General features: G+C 47.9%; 1 protein-coding gene and 1 gene segment (V, D, J or C); both read right to left on the bottom strand.

Moving 5' to 3' along the window:
• LOC119921074 overlaps positions 1-16974 on the bottom strand; it is a 270951-nt gene that overhangs the window by 211791 nt on the left and 42186 nt on the right.
• On the bottom strand, positions 4528-6854 carry LOC119921075. The gene is made up of 3 exons (XM_038741420.1): positions 6809-6854; positions 6058-6432; positions 4528-4826 (listed from the first exon to the last, which is right to left on the bottom strand). The coding sequence occupies exons 1-3, from the start codon at positions 6852-6854 to the stop codon at positions 4528-4530; spliced, it is 720 nt and encodes a 239-aa protein (XP_038597348.1).

Raw genomic sequence — 16974 nt, 5'->3', positions numbered from 1 at the left:
TGTTACAAAATGTTACAAAATGTAAACCATCATCCCACTGTCTCCCCACTCCACAGCTCTTCAGATGGCTTCCCCTGTTCTATTTCCTCTGCTGAGCCTCCACCCTCAACTGAAGGAACAAGACTGTGGGCTCATCACCTAGCTAATTTCGGATGAAGAATTAAAGGCCAGCAGGATTAAAACATAGTCATTTCTGCTGTGCCTGGAGCCAAATCTTTCTTAGAATGAAGCCAACGATTTTCCCTTCTGCTCGCCAACAGTTTTCCCTTCTGCCCCTACTGGCCTGCTCCCAACTCCAGGCTCCACCCCCAATTTCCCATCTGAGTTTGGGGATGTCCCCGTGGCTTCTCCGGCTGTGGGAGGGGCTCAGGGCTCTGGGGTTTTTGTACAGCTTCTACTCCTAGTCCTCTCATCGTGGGCTCCCTGAGAGCACAAAAATACACAGCCGAGTCCCCCAGCTTTAAGTGTGTGATGATGAGACTGATGGATTTTTTCTCTTTCTGAAGATTCACAGAGAATCTGCCCTTGCTTGCACTGTTGTCTTCATCAGAGTCCTGGTCAATAAGGTAAATCATCTCTCCCGTGGGAGGCTGTTTGTACCAGTACAAATAGTAATAGCTGTAGCTCGTGCTGTAGGTACAGGGCAGGGTCACAGTGTCCCCCTCCTTCCCGGATGCTGCCGTTTGGGCCTGAGAGACACTCTGCGCCGAGATGGATCCTGCAGGAAAGAGAGAACAGAATTGGATCATCCCCATGGCTCACAGGAGAGTTTATAGGAACAGTTCAGTTCGGGGAAAAATCACCACCCAGAACAAGGGTCTGTAACTTCATTTTTCCATTCTCCCATTGCTTCACATGCCTGGACACACAGACATAGATGTGCCAAAACAAACACATGAGGACACACACATAAAATTCCTAAATTCCACCCCCACATGCAACACACACAAGCACAAGTTGTCCACCCCCATGTCCCCAAGCAGTGAGTCAGTTATGTTGGGGAGGGTATCCCTACCAAGGCAGATGGAAAAAATGACTGCCCGCAGCAGGGTGGGGAGTGCCATGCTGAGAGCTTTTCCCCCTGAAATACGTCTCTCTGCTCTGCTCTGCCCTGACACCAGGACTCAGGCTGTCCTTGGCTCTGAAAGACCACATAAAGAGTCCCTAGTGTCATGTGACCTGCCCTGGGATAGGAAGTGGGGTATCTGGGGGAGCCGGGGAGTTTGTCCTGATCCTTTCACACTTCTGCTTGGTCACCTGATGCTCAATGTTTTATCACTGGACTATCCGGGCCATGAGAGGCACACGAGGGAACAGTGTTTGAGCCCCACGGCAGGATCCCGCTGTGGGAAACATGAACTGGAGCCCCAGCTACAGGCAGGGTTTCTGCACAGGCTGCAAGTGTCTGGGGATCACTGTGTCTCCACAGCACAGAGGTAAGTGGCTGATTCTCCGAGTTGGGCAGTTGAAATGTGCAGGACGCTGCGTTTGGCTCCCTTCTCGAGTTTGGCTGTGAATCTTCCTTTGGTATGTTTCTCCCCATCTGAATACAATAAAATCAGCAACATGGGGCCTTTCCCAGGGTCCTGCCGGTACCATTGCAGGTTATCAAAAGCAGCGTTTGGGAAGCTGCAGTTCATGGTGCCATTCTCTCCCTCCTGGATGCTCAGGGACGGAGGATTCTGCTGCACCTTGTTCTGGCCACTCGCTCCTGCCAGACAGAAAATGGCAGACACAGAGGACTCTCATCAGCTCGACACTTTTCAGAAAACCCACCTTCTCCGAGCGTGTCCCCAAGGAAACAGCCGCCCTTAGCTCTGCTCAGTACGTGCTTAAGAAATACCATCATGGTATTTCTTCCACGGAGAAGAAATTTCTTCTTCCTTCGTTATCATGGGGAACACCTTCTGGGGCTCCCCATTTCCTCCCCATGGACCCCAAACTCACAGCCCAGCTGGAGCCTCAAGATCAATAATGAGGCTCCTAGGATCTTCTCCATCCTTCTCACAACCGGGGTTTCTGAGGACTCAGTTCTGGGTCCTGGGTCGCTGACCAAGCTCCCCAGCCTGTTTCCTTCTTCTGGACGTTCCTGCTTCTCCTTCTGCCCCGGACAGGCCCGGGTCTCTCAGGCTGGCTGCACAATCAGAGACCAGCCGCGTCTTCCCCGGCACAGTTCAGCAATATAGCTGGGAGCTGTCCATGCTGTCAAATTCGAGAGGGAAGCACTGCCCCTCTGCTGCTGCTGGCTAGCTTCTTTCCCCTGATGGTAGTAACAAGTCTGGATATTGCCCAGCCTACTTCAAATAAAAAGTCAAGAGGGTTTTTGAGCAACGTAAACTCAGCCATTCCTCTGCTGCACCCGGAGCCCGTCTGGGGGAGTGTTTTCCTAGAATGAAGACAACAGTTTCATTTCCAGAAAAGTAGTCTGACCTCCCCTCCTCTCCTCTTAATTCATTCATTCAATCGTATTTATTGAGCACTTACTGTGTGCAGAGCACTGTACTAGGCGCTTGGGAAGTACAAGTTGGCAACATATAGAGACGGTCTCTACCCAACAGTGGGCTCACAGTCTTCCCACCCTACACACACCCACTCTGCACGACTCCTGCCTGAGTTTAGACTTCTCCCCCAGGCTCCCCCAGCAGTGGGTGGGGGTCAGGACTCTGAGGTTTTTGTACTGCTCTCCCTTCCAGTCCTCTCACTGTGGTCTTCTTCTAGAGCGCAGAAATACACCACCAAATCTCCTGGCTGTAAGGCTGTGATGGTGAGACTGATGGACTTTTTTGCCTTCTGGAAATTCACAGAGAATCTTCCAGCTGTTGGGTTCTTTGGGGAGCCAGAGTACTATGTAATAAATGAAATCAACTCCCCTGTGGGAGGTTGTTTATACCAGAGCAAATAGTAATAGCTGTCACTCGTGCTGTAGGTGCAGGGTAGGGTCATTGTCTGGCCTATCAGCCCAGATGCTTCTGTTTTGGTCTGAGAGATGCTTTGGGCCACGCTGGATCCTGCAGGAAAGAGAGAGAACAGGATTGTTCTATCCCCATGACTCATAAGGGAGTTGTCAGAATCAGCCTGGTTCAGCTTAGAGAGAGTAATCAGAACTAGCAATGATCCAAAAACCGATCACTCCTCCCCACTCACCTCCCCATTCCGCAAAGGTCTGAAGACACACATACACACACAGACACATACACCAACTGCCTGACCCCCACACCCATCTTGGCCCCGAGCCATGGGTCAGTCACATAGGGGAGGATGTCCCTACCACGGCAGATGGAAGCAGTGACTGCCCAGAGCAGGGTGGGGAGCATCAGGCTGGGAGCTCTTTCCCCCAAGAAACGTCTCTGTGCTCTGTTCTGACCAGGACTCAGGCTGCCCTGGTTCTGCAACAGCACATAAACAGTCCCCAGCATCATATGACTTGCCCTGGGCAGGAAGCTGGGAGCATCTGACAGTGACTCTCCCTCCTTTTAAAGCCTTATTGAAGGCATATCTCCTCCAGGAGGCCTTCCCTGACTAAGCCCTCCTTTCCTCTTCTCTCACTCCCTTCTGCATCACCAAGACTTGCACTCTTTATTCATTCCCCCTCCCAGCCCCATAGCACTGATGTACATATCTGTATTTTATTCATTTATATTAATGTCTGTCTCCCCCTCTAGACTGTGAGCTCTTCGTGGGCAAGGAATCTGTCCACTGTTAATACTGTAATTCCCCAAGCACTTAGTACAGGGTTCTGCACACAGTAAATACTCAATACAATTGAATTAATGATTGAATGAATGAACTTGCCCTGAACCTGTTTCACTCCGGCCTGCTTGCCTGGTGCTCAGTGTGTGGCAATTAGTCAATCCTCTTGGAGGAACTCCACCAGCACTCTAAACCCTTTATCAACAATCAAATCTTTACTGGTAGGAGAAGAGGCAGCCCAGAGGTTAGTATTGAGAAGCCATGTTGCCTAATGGTTAGAGCACAGGCCTGGAAATCAGAAGTTCCTGGACTCTAATCCTGGCTATATCACTTGTCTTCTGTGTGACCTTGAAGAAATCACTTCACTTTTCTGTGCCTCAGTTACCTCATATGTAAAATGTGGATTAAGACTGTGGGCTCCATGTAGGAAATGGATGGTGTCAAACCTGATTAACTTATATCTACCCCAGTGTTTAATATAGTGTCTGGCATAAAGTAAGTGTATAAGAAATACCACAAAAAATAATAATAATGATTTCTAGACATAGAAGGGAGCAAGTTTTCATTCTCAACAGAGAAGACCCAAAGGGGGACACACAGCCTTGGGACAAATCCCCTAGTCTGAGACAGAGACACAGATTTTCCATCACACTTTCCTTGGGCCAGGATCACCAACAGGATTGGCCCACTCTGAGGCCTGCTATTTCCCCGCATAATTTCCCTTCCAGAGAGACATAGGGGGGCAGTTTTGGGGTCCCAAGGAAGAGTTCTTCTGTGGGAATCAGTGAGCAGAAGCCCAGACTGAAGTTTTCTGCACAAGCTGCAGGTGTCTGGGGATCACTGTGTCTCCCCGGCACAGAAGTAGGTGGCTGAGTCTCCGGGCTGGGAGGCTGTGATGTTCAGGAAGCTGTGTTTGGTATCTGTATTGAGCAGGACGGTGAATCTTTCTTCACTTTTAACCTCCTTATTCAGACGCACGACAAACAAGGAAATAGGGCCTTTCCCATGGTCCTGCCGGTACCACTGCAGGCTGTTGAAACCACTGATTTTGTAGCTGCAGTTCATGGTGCTGTTCTCCCCCGCCTGGATGCTCAGGGAGGGAGGAGTCTGCTCCACCCTGTCCTCGCCACTTGTCCCTGTCAGAGAGAAAATGCCAGACATGGAGGGTGCTTGTCAGCTTGGGACCTTTCAGAAATCCCAGCTTCTTCCCCCAGCGTCCCCCACCCCCGACCCCCGGCACCAGGAAACAGCCACTGAGCCACCCTGAGCCCTGCTCTCCTTCCCTTGACCTTGTGGGGAATGTCCACGGGGGCTCCCTGTTCTGTACCCAGGAACCCCAAACTCACAGCCCAGCTGGAGCCACAGGATCAGAAATGAGGCACCCAGAGGCTTCTCCATCCTTCCTCCGTGGTGGGGTCTCAGAGGACTCCGTTCTAGTCCCTGGGATGCTGATCAGTCTCCCCTGCCCAAGGAGCCGTTTCCCCTCCTGGATGCTCCTGCTTCTCCTTCTGCCCCGGAATATGCAGGGTTCAGCGCTGTGCCTGAGACTTCACACTTTCAACTCCTCCCCCTGACAGACTCATTTCCCTGTCTCCACCTCAAATTTCTGCATCTTCACTCCTGCCTCTACATCGCTTCAGCTTGGGATGTTTTTCAATTCTTAGAATGGGAACACTGCCCACTTCTGACAATCTGGAGTTGCTGAAAGAAGTCTCCTCAGGGAGTAGATCCTCTTGCTCCATACCTAGAGTTTCCTTTTATCTGAGCTGTCAGTCAATCAATAGTATTTATTGAGGGTTTACTGTGTGCAGAGTACTGTACTTGGGAGACTACAACAGAGTTGATAAGCATGTTAATAGACATTGAATTATGGAAATGTACTTAAGTGCTGTGGGGCTGAGGGAGAGGAAATAATAATAATAATAATGTTCATGTCTGTTAAATGCTTACTATGTGTCAGGCACTGTACTAATCCCTGGGGTGGATACACATAAATCAGGTTGGATACAGTCCCTGTCTCACATGGGACTCAGAGTCCTAATCTCCATTTTACAGATGAGGTAACTGAGGCTCAGAGAAATGAAGTGACTTGCCCAGTTTCACACAGCAGACAAGTGGCAGAGTTAGGATTAGAACTCAGGTCCTTCCAACTCTATCCACTATGCCGCACTGCTTCTCTATCAAGTCCTTAAAGAGTACAATTCCAAGTGCAAAATCAATTCAGGAGGGAGGGAGCACAGGGAAAATGAGGGCTTAATTGGAGAAGGCCTCTTTGAAGGTAGAGGGAGTTTTGATCTGTTACATACAAAGTGGGAGGGAGACGGCTCCAGAGCAGTTGTGTGTCTGTGGAAGAGAAGGAAACACAACTTTCGGTGTTGCCCAGACTCCTCATTCCTGCTGGATCTGTCAGGGGTTTGTGTACAGCTCCCCCTGTAGCCCCTGTCACTGTGTCACTCACAGCACAGTAGTACACGGCCGAGTCCCCCAGGTCGACTCTCCGTTTGCTCAGATGAAAGGACTTGCTATCCCGAATATTTTCTGCATGAAAACCGTCGCCATCTTTATCTTCGTTTTGTGACAAGTCACTCAGAAGGAGCTGAAGTGCTTCTTTCGGGTACTGGACATACCAGAAGAGATTAGGGTATCCACTGATTTCATATGTACAGTTGATAGTGAGCGCTGCCCCTTGCGTTAGGGTCATATGACCTTTGGTCTGATCCACAGAGTCTCCATCTGTTCCTCCTGAAACACAATAGATTAGGATGAGCTGGACAAGAACAGCAGTAGCATGGTCAGAGCACAGGTCTGGGAATCAGAAGGTCATGATTTGTCTGTTGTGGGACCTTGAGCAAGTCATTTCACCTCCCTGAGCCTCAGTTACCTCGACTGTAAAATAGGGATTGAGACTGTGAGCCCCATCTGGGACAGGGACCACGTCCAACCCGATTTGCTCTTACCCACCCCAGCACTTAGAATGGTGCCTGATACAAAGTAAGCACTTAACAAATACCGTAATTATTATTACGGACAGGGAAGGAACATAATGTAAAACAAAGGGAGAAAGGCAGTTCTGGGCTACCCAGGGAAGCATGGAAAGTGTTCAGTGATATTTACTCACGCAACAGCAACAAGATCACAACCACTGAGGCAGGAGTGGAGATCATGGTCTGCGGCTCTCTCAGTAGGCTCCCTGTTTACTGGTAAGTAAAGAGTAACTGAAGTCGTGAGGGTTGGAGGCAGAACTATTTCACTTCTTGTGCATGTCAATCAAGTTTGTCTTGGGGAGGAGCACACCCCTCTGGGTAACTGGGTGAACTGGCATGATACATTTGAGGTAACTCCCAACAGTTCTCAGGCTCCAAACCACTACCCAGAGGAAGCCTGGCATTTCTGGTTCTGAACCTAATCTCCTCAATCTCCTAGCCTAAGAGCAACAGGTCTCGCTGTGGGCAGGAAATGTGTCTGTTATTGTTGTATTGTAGTCTCCCAAGTGCTTAGTACAGTGCTCTGCACACAATAAGCACTCCATAAATATGGGTGAATGAATGAATGAAAGAGAGGTGAGAGGAGGAGGGAAAGACCCTCGGGAACAAGTGGCCCTTGGCTGGCTAGGCTCCTAGTGATCCATAACAGCCAAGATTCTCATTGAGTGCTCAAGAAACTCTTGGTAACAGAAGATTGGATCCTATTTCTGGGAGCCTGAAACAAGCAGGGTTAAGATATAGGTGTAAATAGGTGACTAATCCTATTAGCCCACCCTGCACCCTCCGCTCCTCTGCCACTAATCTCCTCACCGTACCTCGTTCTCGCCTGTCCCGCCATCGACCCCCGGCCCACATCATCCCCCGGGCCTGGAATGCCCTCCCTCTGCCCATCCGCTAAGCTAGCTCTCTTCCTCCCTTCAAGGCCCTACTGAGAGCTCACCTCCTCCAGGAGGCCTTCCCAGACTGAGCCCCTTCCTTCCTCTTCCCCTCGTCCCCCTCTCCATCCCTCCCATCTTACCTCCTTTCCTTCCCCACAGCACCTGTATATATGTATATATGTTTGTACATATTTATTACTCTATTTATTTATTTATTTTACTTGCACATATCTATTCTATTTATTTTATTTTGTTAGTATGTTTGGTTTTGTTCTCTATCTCCCCCTTTTAGACTGTGAGCCCACTGTTGGGTAGGGACTGTCTCTATATGTTGCCAACTTGTACTTCCCAAGGGCTTAGTACAGTGCTCTGCACACAGTAAGCGCTCAATAAATACGATTGATGATGATGATGATGATGACTAATCAGGCTGTTGTTGGGTTGGGATTTGGGAGAGACTTGTCTTGTTTTTGTGTACCAAGGCTAGGATATTATAAAACATGGTAAAACATACCTACTGTGTCCAGGGTTTTTGTAGTTCTTTGATAATGACTGGGAAAACCATGAATTTCACCTTGATTCCTTGACCATTGATCCTGGTGTTCTAGCTTTCATGGATTGTAGTTAAAATCCTGGCATGTAGAAGTTCTTTGTTGTTTTTGGGTGTTGGTGTTTCAGATTCAACAAATTTTAAAGAGCAGTGTATCTAACATTTTCCAGGCTCCAACTTAATCTCGCCTATTTAAAAAAAATTATGGTACTTGTTAAGCACTTACTGTGTGCCAGGCACTGTACTAAGCACTAGAGCAGATACAAGTAAATCAGGCTGGACAGAGTCTCTGTCCTACATAGGGCTCACAGTCTTAATCCCCATTCTACAGATGAGATATCTGAGACATGCAGAAGCTATGTGACTTGCCTAAGGTCATACTGAAGACAAGTAGCAGAGCCAGATTTAGAACCTTCTGATTCCCAGGCCCATGCTTTTTTCCACTAGACCACATTGCTTCTCATTCAGGAAATTGAGGAAATTCAAGAATTCCCATCTAAATGCAGCTAGGAATGTCCCCCTCAGATCTCAAGCCCCACCTGCCTTGGCTGACCTTTCCCTCACCACTCCTGGGCTGCTACTGGAGACCCATGCTGCTTTGAGATGCTGTAATTGGCTCAGTCTGAATTGCATCCATAATCTTGGGCTTGGCCCTCTAACCCAGAAACCAGCATCATCGCTGCAGTGCAGAAGAGTTGTCCCCCAAGCAGTGAAAGAGCTAGTCCAGGGCCACAGGCCAGGCATAATGGACTAATGAATGGGGCACAGAATACCGCCAGACCTTGAGTAGGGCTCCACACAGTGAGAAAAGGCCTCTACTTTGGTTTTCAGAATTCCTATGAAACTTTTTTAGGAATTCAAAATAGCGTTTATTTTTTTTTCCATATATGATGGGACAATTGTATCAGATGCTACAGGATAATTTAGTAGTCCATGATAGTATTTGGAGGAAGGAGGGCTCGAGGATTTTGGAGATTAAAAAAAAGCTTTGGGTTCTGTTTCTTCTGGGGTGTGGCCAGAGGCCACAGAATGAGAAATTGTCCCATTCTTAGCATTCTCCCTTTCTTAGTGGGAAGGAAGAGTATAAAAGAAGAAGGAAGGAAAAGAACATGACAAGAGAACAGAGGAAAGGTGGAGACGCAGAACTGATAAATTACATAAGAGTTGGAGAAAAAATTCAGTGTGGGAAAGGGGAATGCATTGATTCCACAACACTTTCACTGACCCATCAACCCCTTGTTCTTTAGTACAGTGCTCTGCACACAGTAAGCACTCAATAAATACGATTGATTGATTGATTGTTCTTCCCATTCAGCAGCTGCTCAGAACAGTTCATGTGCTCAGTTCACCCTTAGTGGCTTCTCTCCTCATTTGCCAAAATAAGCCTGGCTACTCACCAGCTTATTTCATTTGGGTGAAGAATTCAAAGTCAATCATTATTTTCAGCACTGTGAACTCCTGCCACTTGCTGTGTATCAGGACCCAACTGTGGGGCTATTTCCTAGAACATAGCTAATGGTTTCCTCTCCAACCCCCATTTGGGCTGCTCCCAGCTCCAGTCTCCACCCCACCAATTTCCTATCCGGGTTTGGGGATTTCCCCCACCTTCCCCTGCACTGAACAGAGCTGAGAACTCTGGAGTTTTTGTACAGCTCCTCCTGCCTCCTCTCTCACTGTGGGCCCTGCTGTAAGCACAGAAATACACCGCAGAGTCCCCCAGCTGTAAGGCTGCAATGGTGAGTTTGATGGATTTCTCTGCTTCCTGGAAGATCACGGAGTATCTGCCAGTCCTTGCATTCTGGGAACCTGAATACTGTTCAATAAGGTAAATCATCTCCCCGGTAGGAGGTTGTTTGTACCAGTATAAATAGTAAGATCTTTCGGTTGCGTTATAGGTGCAGGACAGGGTCGCTGTCTGCCCCACCAGCCCGGATAATGCTGTTTGGGCCTGAGAGACGCTCTGAGCCATGCCGGATCCTGCAAGAAAGAGAGAGAACAGGATTTGTCCATCACCATGGCACAAAGGAAATCATCAGGAACAGCCTGATTGAGGGCACAAGATGTCACTAATATAAAAAACAATCCAAGAATCAATCACGCTTCCTCACTCACTACCCGAAAGTCTTGGACACAGACACATATACATTCACATACCAACTGCCCACTGCCAATTATCCCTTGACCCCGAGTGGTGGGTCAGTACTTTGGGGGAGGGCATGCCTACCGAGCCAGAGGGAGACAGTGAGTGCCCATAGCAGGGTGGGGAGCACCATGCTGGGAGTGTTTCTCCCTCGGCAACGTCTCTTCGCCCTGCCCTGAAGCCAGGACTCAGCCTGCTCCCTGGCTCCACAAAACCACATAAACAGTCCTCGGTGTCATGTGACTTTCCGTAGGTAGGGCAGGAAATGATACTTCCGGGGTGGGGGTAAACCTGTCACACTCCTGTCTGGTCAACTGATGCTCAGCATGGAACTACTGGAAAATCATCTTGGGAAACTTCCCGCAGGGTTAATGAAATCATTTTCTACAACTAAACGGTGAGCAGTAAGAGGGAGAGGAGACACAGGAGGCGGCTGACAGATTGTCAGTGACAACGTCATTATCTAAAGGGGTTCTGATGCAGAAGGAAAAGATTTTCACCCATGTGACAACCGAACCAGATTGGGGCCCAGTCTGGAGAAAAATCTCTCAGTCCAGGACAGAGATAAAGAGTCTTTTCTTTAACAATAATAATAATAATAATGATAGCATTTATTAAGCACTTACTATGTGCCAAGCACTGTTCTAAGCACTGGGGAGGTTACAAGGTGATCAGGTTGTTCCATGGTGGGCTCACAGTCTTAATCCCCATTTTACAGATGAGGTCACTGAGGCCCAGAGAAGTTAAGTGACTTGCCCAGAAGTCACACAGCTGACAATTGGTGGAGTCAGGATTTGAACCCATGACCTCTGACTCCAAAGCCCGGGCTCTTTCCAGTGAGACACACTGCTTCTCTAATAGTAATTTTTGGTACGGTACATTAATGGTATTTTTCTGTGCTCCATCTCTCATGAAGTCCTGGTTCAGGGATCCACACTGAGTGGAGAGATTCCAGGACTATCCTCCTATAGTATGCTAGACAATTGGCTCGTTGTGAGCAGGAAAACTGTCCACTGACTTTGTCATATTGTACACACTAAGTGCTTAGTACAGTGCTCTGCACACATTAAGTGTTCCATTAATATCGTTGATTTATTGATTAATTGGGAGAACCTGGGGAAAAATCTAATTCTGCTTTAATTTCAGGGCTTTTCTTGAGCCTGCTAGAATCCTGGAGTTGGTGGGTAGGCGGGAACAGCTGGACCTGTCAATGAAGCTCCATTTCCACCCACCATATATCAGCTGCATTGTGACAATTCAGGAGTCACCAATCACAGGAGGCCCACCCCTATTCACCCTGTCCTGGCCTGAAAACAGTGGATTTTGCCTGCTCTTTAAGACTGCATGTACCTAGTGGATCTCTCCATGTTGGTTGATGATGATGATGGGGATAACCAGGCCGTGGTCCCTATCAGGACAGAGAGGCTGAGCCAAGGTCTGAGCATTGTATCCATGCCCATGGAGAGATCTGGCCCAGGGTATTCCTGAAGGAGGAAACACTAGATTCCAACTCCATCCAAAAGTTTCTGAAACTCCTGAACCCTGGTATCCTTTCTGGATGGATCCCATGTTTCACCCTACAATTCCCCATTTCAGAGCCCCTTGTCTGAGCCTTTGTGGAAGGGAGTGTGGCAGGAGCCCCAGATGCAGGATTCCTGCATGGGTGGCAGGTGGCAGAGCACCACTGTGCCTCACAGCACAGAAGTAGGTGGCTGAGTCTCTGAGCTGAGAGCCCTTGATGAGTAGGGAGCTGAAAAGACCCTTGGTATTGAGACTGGCTCTGAATCGCCCTTCCTGCTTGTCACTATTGGAAACAAGGCTAATAACAAACACCAGGCCTTTCCCCAAATCCTTCTTGTACCAGGTAAGGTACTCTGTATTTTTGTCTGTGTAGCTGCAGTTCATCATACAGTCCTCTCCTTCCTGGACACTCAGAGATGGAGGAGTCTGCTCCACTTCTTTTTGTCTATTAGCCCCTGTCAGAAAGACAATAGACACAGAAGACGCACATCAGCTTGGCACTTTCCAGAAATCCCACCTCCTCCCCACAGGTCCCCCAGGAAGCAGTCACTGAACTTCCCTGTTCTCTCCCTCTCTTGGCCTAGTGGGGACGCCCCCCAGGGCTTCGTATTCCATCCCCGCAATTCCCAAACTCACAGCCCAGCTGGAGCCCCAGGATGAGTAACGAGAGTCCCAGGGCCTTCTCCATTCTCCGTCTGCGGCCAGGGTCTCTGAGGACTCAGGTCTGTGCTTAGGATGCTGGCCAGGCTCCCCAGCCCAAGCAGCTATTTCCCTCTCTTGTAATTCCCTGCTTCTCTTTCTGTCCCTCGATTCTCAGGGGGGTTCTCAGCCTTCCTGCACAGCCAATCATCCACCTCACACTTTCAACTCCTCCCACTTGCAGATTCATCCCCCTGTCTCGGCCTCAAACTTCTACATCTTCACTCCTGCTTCTAGAGTAGCAGCGTGGCTCAGTGGAAAGAGCACGGGCTTTGGAGTCAGAGTTCATGGGTTCGAATCCCCATTCCACCACGTGTCTGCTGTGTGACCTTGGGCAAGTCACTTCACGTCTCTGAGCCTCAGTTCCCTCATCTGGAAAATGGGGATTAAGACTGTGAGCCCCACGTGGGACAACTTGATCACCTTGTATTCCTCCCCAGCGCTTAGAACAGTGCTCTGCGCATAGTAAGCGCTTAACAAATGCCATCATTATTACATGCCTTCAGCTCAGGATGGTTTTCTAGCCTTAGCATGGGAACACTGACCCCTTCTGAATCATTCTGGAGTTGCTGAAAGAACGCTCGTCGGGGAGTAGAGTCTCCTGCTCCAAACCCATAGTATCCTTTTATAATAATAATAATAATAATGGTATTTGCTAAGCGCTTACTATGTGTCAAACACTGTTCTAAGCGCTGAATCTGAGCTGTCAGTCAATCAGTGGTATTCATTCATGAGAAGCAGCGTGGCTCAATGGAAAGAGCCCGAGCTTTGGAGTCAGAGATCGTGGGTTCAATTCCTGGCTCCGCCAATTGTCAGCTGGGTGACTGTGGGCAAGTCACTTAACTTCTCTGTGCCTCAGTTACCACATCTGTAAAATGGGGATTAAGACTGTGAGCCTCCCCGTGGGACAACCTGATCACCTTGTAACCTCCCCAGCGCTTAGAACAGTGCTTTGCACATGGTGAGCACTTAATAAATGCCATTATTATTATTATTATTATTATTATTATTATTATTATTATTCATTGAGTGCTTACTGTGTGCAGAATAATAATAATAATAGTTCTTAACAGTTAAGCACTTTTCTAAGTCCTAGAATAGATGTAAAGTGGTCAGGTCAGATCCCAGATTGAGCCCCCTCCTTCCTCTCCCCCTCCCCATCCCCCCCCACCCTACCTCCTTCTCCTCCCCACAGCACCTGTATATATGTTTGTACAGATTTATTACTCTATTTATTTTACTTGTACACATTTACTGTTCTATTTATTTTGCTTTGTTAATATGTTTTGTTGTCTGTCTCCCCCTTCTACACTGTGAGCCCGTTGTTGGGTAGTAGGGACCGTCTCTATATGTTGCCAAGTTGGACTTCCCAAGTGCTTAGTACAGTGCTCTGCACACAGTAAGCGCTCAATAAATACAATTGAATGAATGAATATTGTCTCTGTCCCACGTGGGGCTCACAGTCCTAATCCCCATTTTACAGATGAGGTAACTGAGGCACAGGGAAGTGAAGTGACTTGCTCAAGGCCACATAGCAGATAAGTGGCAGAGTCAGAATTAGAACCCATGACCCTTATGGCTATCTACCCCAGTGCTTAATACAGTGACTGGCACAAAGTAAGTGCTTAACAAAAGCTGTAATTATTATTATTATTATTACATAAGTGCTGTGGGGCTGGTTGTGGAGGGGCGTATATAAAGGGAGCAAACCAGGGCTACCCAGAAGGGAGTGGGAGAAAAGGAAAAGAGGGCTTAGTCAGTGAAGGCCTCTTGGAGGAGAAATGTTTTCAATATGGTGTTGAAGAGGGGGAGAGTAATTGTCTATTGGACATGAAGAGGGAGGACATTTCAGGTAAGAGACAGGATGTGGGCAAGGGTGAGCAGCTGCCATAATCCTGGACTTAGTCCTCTACCCCAGAAAGAATCCAGGATCATGGCTGTAGCACAGAATAGTGTTGAACCCAAGACTGTGAAAAGGCTAGTCTAAGGCCACAGTACAGGCATGGTGGACTAATGAATGGTCACCAGCCCACGGGTAGGGCTCCTTACAATGACAAATAACCTCTGTATTGGTTTAAAGAACTCCTATTAAATTGTGAAGTAAAAAGAGGGGTTTTTTCACATGTAATGAGACAATCGTATTAGAAGCTGGAGGAGAACTTGGTAGGCCATAATAGTATTTGGCACAGTGATAATAATAATAATAAAGGTACTTTTTAAGCATTTACTATGTGCCAATCCCAGTTCTAACTGTAGATACAAGTTAATCAGCTTGGACAGAGTCCTTATTCCACATGAGATCCATACTCTTAATCTCCATTTTACAGATGAGGTAACTCAGGCCCACAGAAGTTAAGTGACTTGCCCACTAACACGCAGCAGACATGTGGAAGAGCCGGGATTAGAACCCAGGTCCTTCAGACTCCCGGGCTTGTGCTTTATCTACTAAACTATGCTGCTCCTCAAGCAAACCCAAGGAGGGCTTGGGGATTATGGAGATTAAAACATGTTTTTTTATCGTGTCAGATTGGATCAGATGCCACAGGATGGGAAATTGTCCTATTTCTAGCAACGGGATGGGAGGGAAGAGTACAAAAAATGGGGAAGGAAGGAACAGAAGATGGGAGGAGAATGGAAGCAAGGTGGAGACAGGGAACTGATAAATTACAAAAGGAATTGGGAGAAAATTCAGTGTGGGAGAGGGGAATGTACTGATTCCACCACATTTTCAAAGAATGTTATCACATACTCATCAACTTCTTGTATTTGCCATTCAGCAGATGCTCAGAACAGTTGACGTGCTCTGTTCCCCCTTATTAGCTTCTGCCCTCAACTGCAGGAACAAGCCTGGCTACACACCAGCTTGTCTCATTCAGATGAATAGTTCAAAGTCAGGCAGGTTTTTGAGCACAGTAAAATTCTGCCACTTGCTGGGTTATCGGGGCCCAGCTGAAGTGTTATTTTCTAGAACAAAGCCAACGGTTTCCTCTCCAGCCACAGTTGGGCTGCTCCCAGATCCAGTCTCCACCCAACCAGTTTCCTGTCAGGGTTTGGGGATTTCCCCCCACCTTCCCCCTGCACTGAGCAGGGCTGAGAACTCTGGAGTTTTTGTATGGCTCCTCCTGCCCATCCTCTCACCGTGGGCCTTACTGTAAGCACAGAAATATACTGCGGAGTCCCCCAGCTCTAACGCGTTGATCCTGAGGCTGATGGATTTTTCTGCTTTCCGGAGAGACAGAGAAAATCTGCCTCTCTTTGTATTCTGGGAATCAGAATACTGATGAAAAAGGTAAATCATCTCCCCAGTAGGAGGTTGTTTGTACCAGTACAAATAGTAAGAGCTGTCGCTTGTGCTGTAGCTGCAGAACAGGGTTACTGTCTGCCCCACCACCCCAGACACTGCTGCGTTGCTCTGAGAGACACTCTGGGCCATGCTGGATCCTGCAAGAAAGAGAGAGAACAGGATTGGTCCATTCCCATGGCTCACAGGGGAGTTTTCGGGAACAGCCTGATTCAGGGCAAAGGATGTCACCAAAACGAACAATCCAAGAATCCATCACCACTCACTCACTACCCTAAAGCCTTGGATACACGCAGACACACACACATACACACACACAGTCACACACGAGCTGCCAATCCCCAACTCTCCCTTTGCCAGACATGTTGAATCAGTTCTGTAGGGGAAGGGCATCCCTACCGAGGCAGAGGGAGGCAGTGACTGCCCACAGCAGTGTGGAGAGCATCATGCTGGGAGCTCTTTCCCCTGAGAAATGTCTCTCTGCTGTGCCCTGACCCCAGAGCTCAGGCTGCTCGCTGGCTCCGCAAGAGACCACAGTGGCAAGACGGGTGGGGTGGGGATAAACCTATCACACTCCATCTAGTCACCTGGTGCTCGGCACGTCACTATTATACAATCATCTGGGGAAATTTCCCACGGGATCAATGAAACTATTTTCTATGACCAAGTGGTGAGTGCTAAAAGGAAAGGTAGTCACAGGAGATGGCTGATAGGATTGTCAATGACAACATCTTTGTCTAAACTGTTTCAGATGTAGAAGAAAAAGATTTCGTCCGAGTGACAACAGAACCAGACTGGAACCCACTGAGAAGACAAATCCCTCAACACTGGACAGAGATATAGATTCTCTTTTTTATTCCTATTCTGACTTGGTGGACTAATGAATAGAGCACAGAATATCACCAGTCCTTAGGTAGGGCTCCATACAGTGGCAAATAGTCTCTGTATTGATTTAAAGAATTCCTGTTAAATAATTTTGCGAAGTAAAAAGAGGGTATTTTTTTTTTCATTTGATGAGACAACTGTATTTGAAACTGCAGGAGAACTTGGTAGGCCATAATAGTATTTGGAACAATAATAATGATAATAAAGGTACTTGTTAAGCATTTACTATGTGCCAAACACAGTTCTAAGCACTGGAGTAGATCCAAGTTAATCAGATTAGACAGAGTCCCTGTCCCACATGAGGCTCACATTCTTAATCCCCATTT

The sequence above is a fragment of the Tachyglossus aculeatus genome, assembly GCF_015852505.1.
Source record: "Tachyglossus aculeatus isolate mTacAcu1 chromosome 12 unlocalized genomic scaffold, mTacAcu1.pri SUPER_6_unloc_1, whole genome shotgun sequence".
In the NCBI taxonomy this organism is placed as follows: Eukaryota; Metazoa; Chordata; class Mammalia; order Monotremata; family Tachyglossidae; genus Tachyglossus; species Tachyglossus aculeatus.
The sequence above is the reverse complement of the archived record's forward strand: the minus strand, read 5'-3'. Positions and strand labels throughout refer to the sequence as shown.

What these genes read in the sequence shown, in the direction of transcription:
- LOC119921075 (XM_038741420.1), bottom strand. Translation starts at nt 6,854, where the DNA reads ATGATCTCCACTCCTGCCTCAGTGGTTGTGATCTTGTTGCTGTTGC. An exon ending in TGTGATCTTGTTGCTGTTGC is followed by an intron (nt 6,433 to 6,808) that starts GTGAGTAAATAT and finishes ATTGTGTTTCAG; the next exon opens with GAGGAACAGATGGAGACTCT. An exon ending in GAGTCTGGGCAACACCGAAA is followed by an intron (nt 4,827 to 6,057) that starts GTTGTGTTTCCT and finishes TCTCTCTGACAG; the next exon opens with GGACAAGTGGCGAGGACAGG.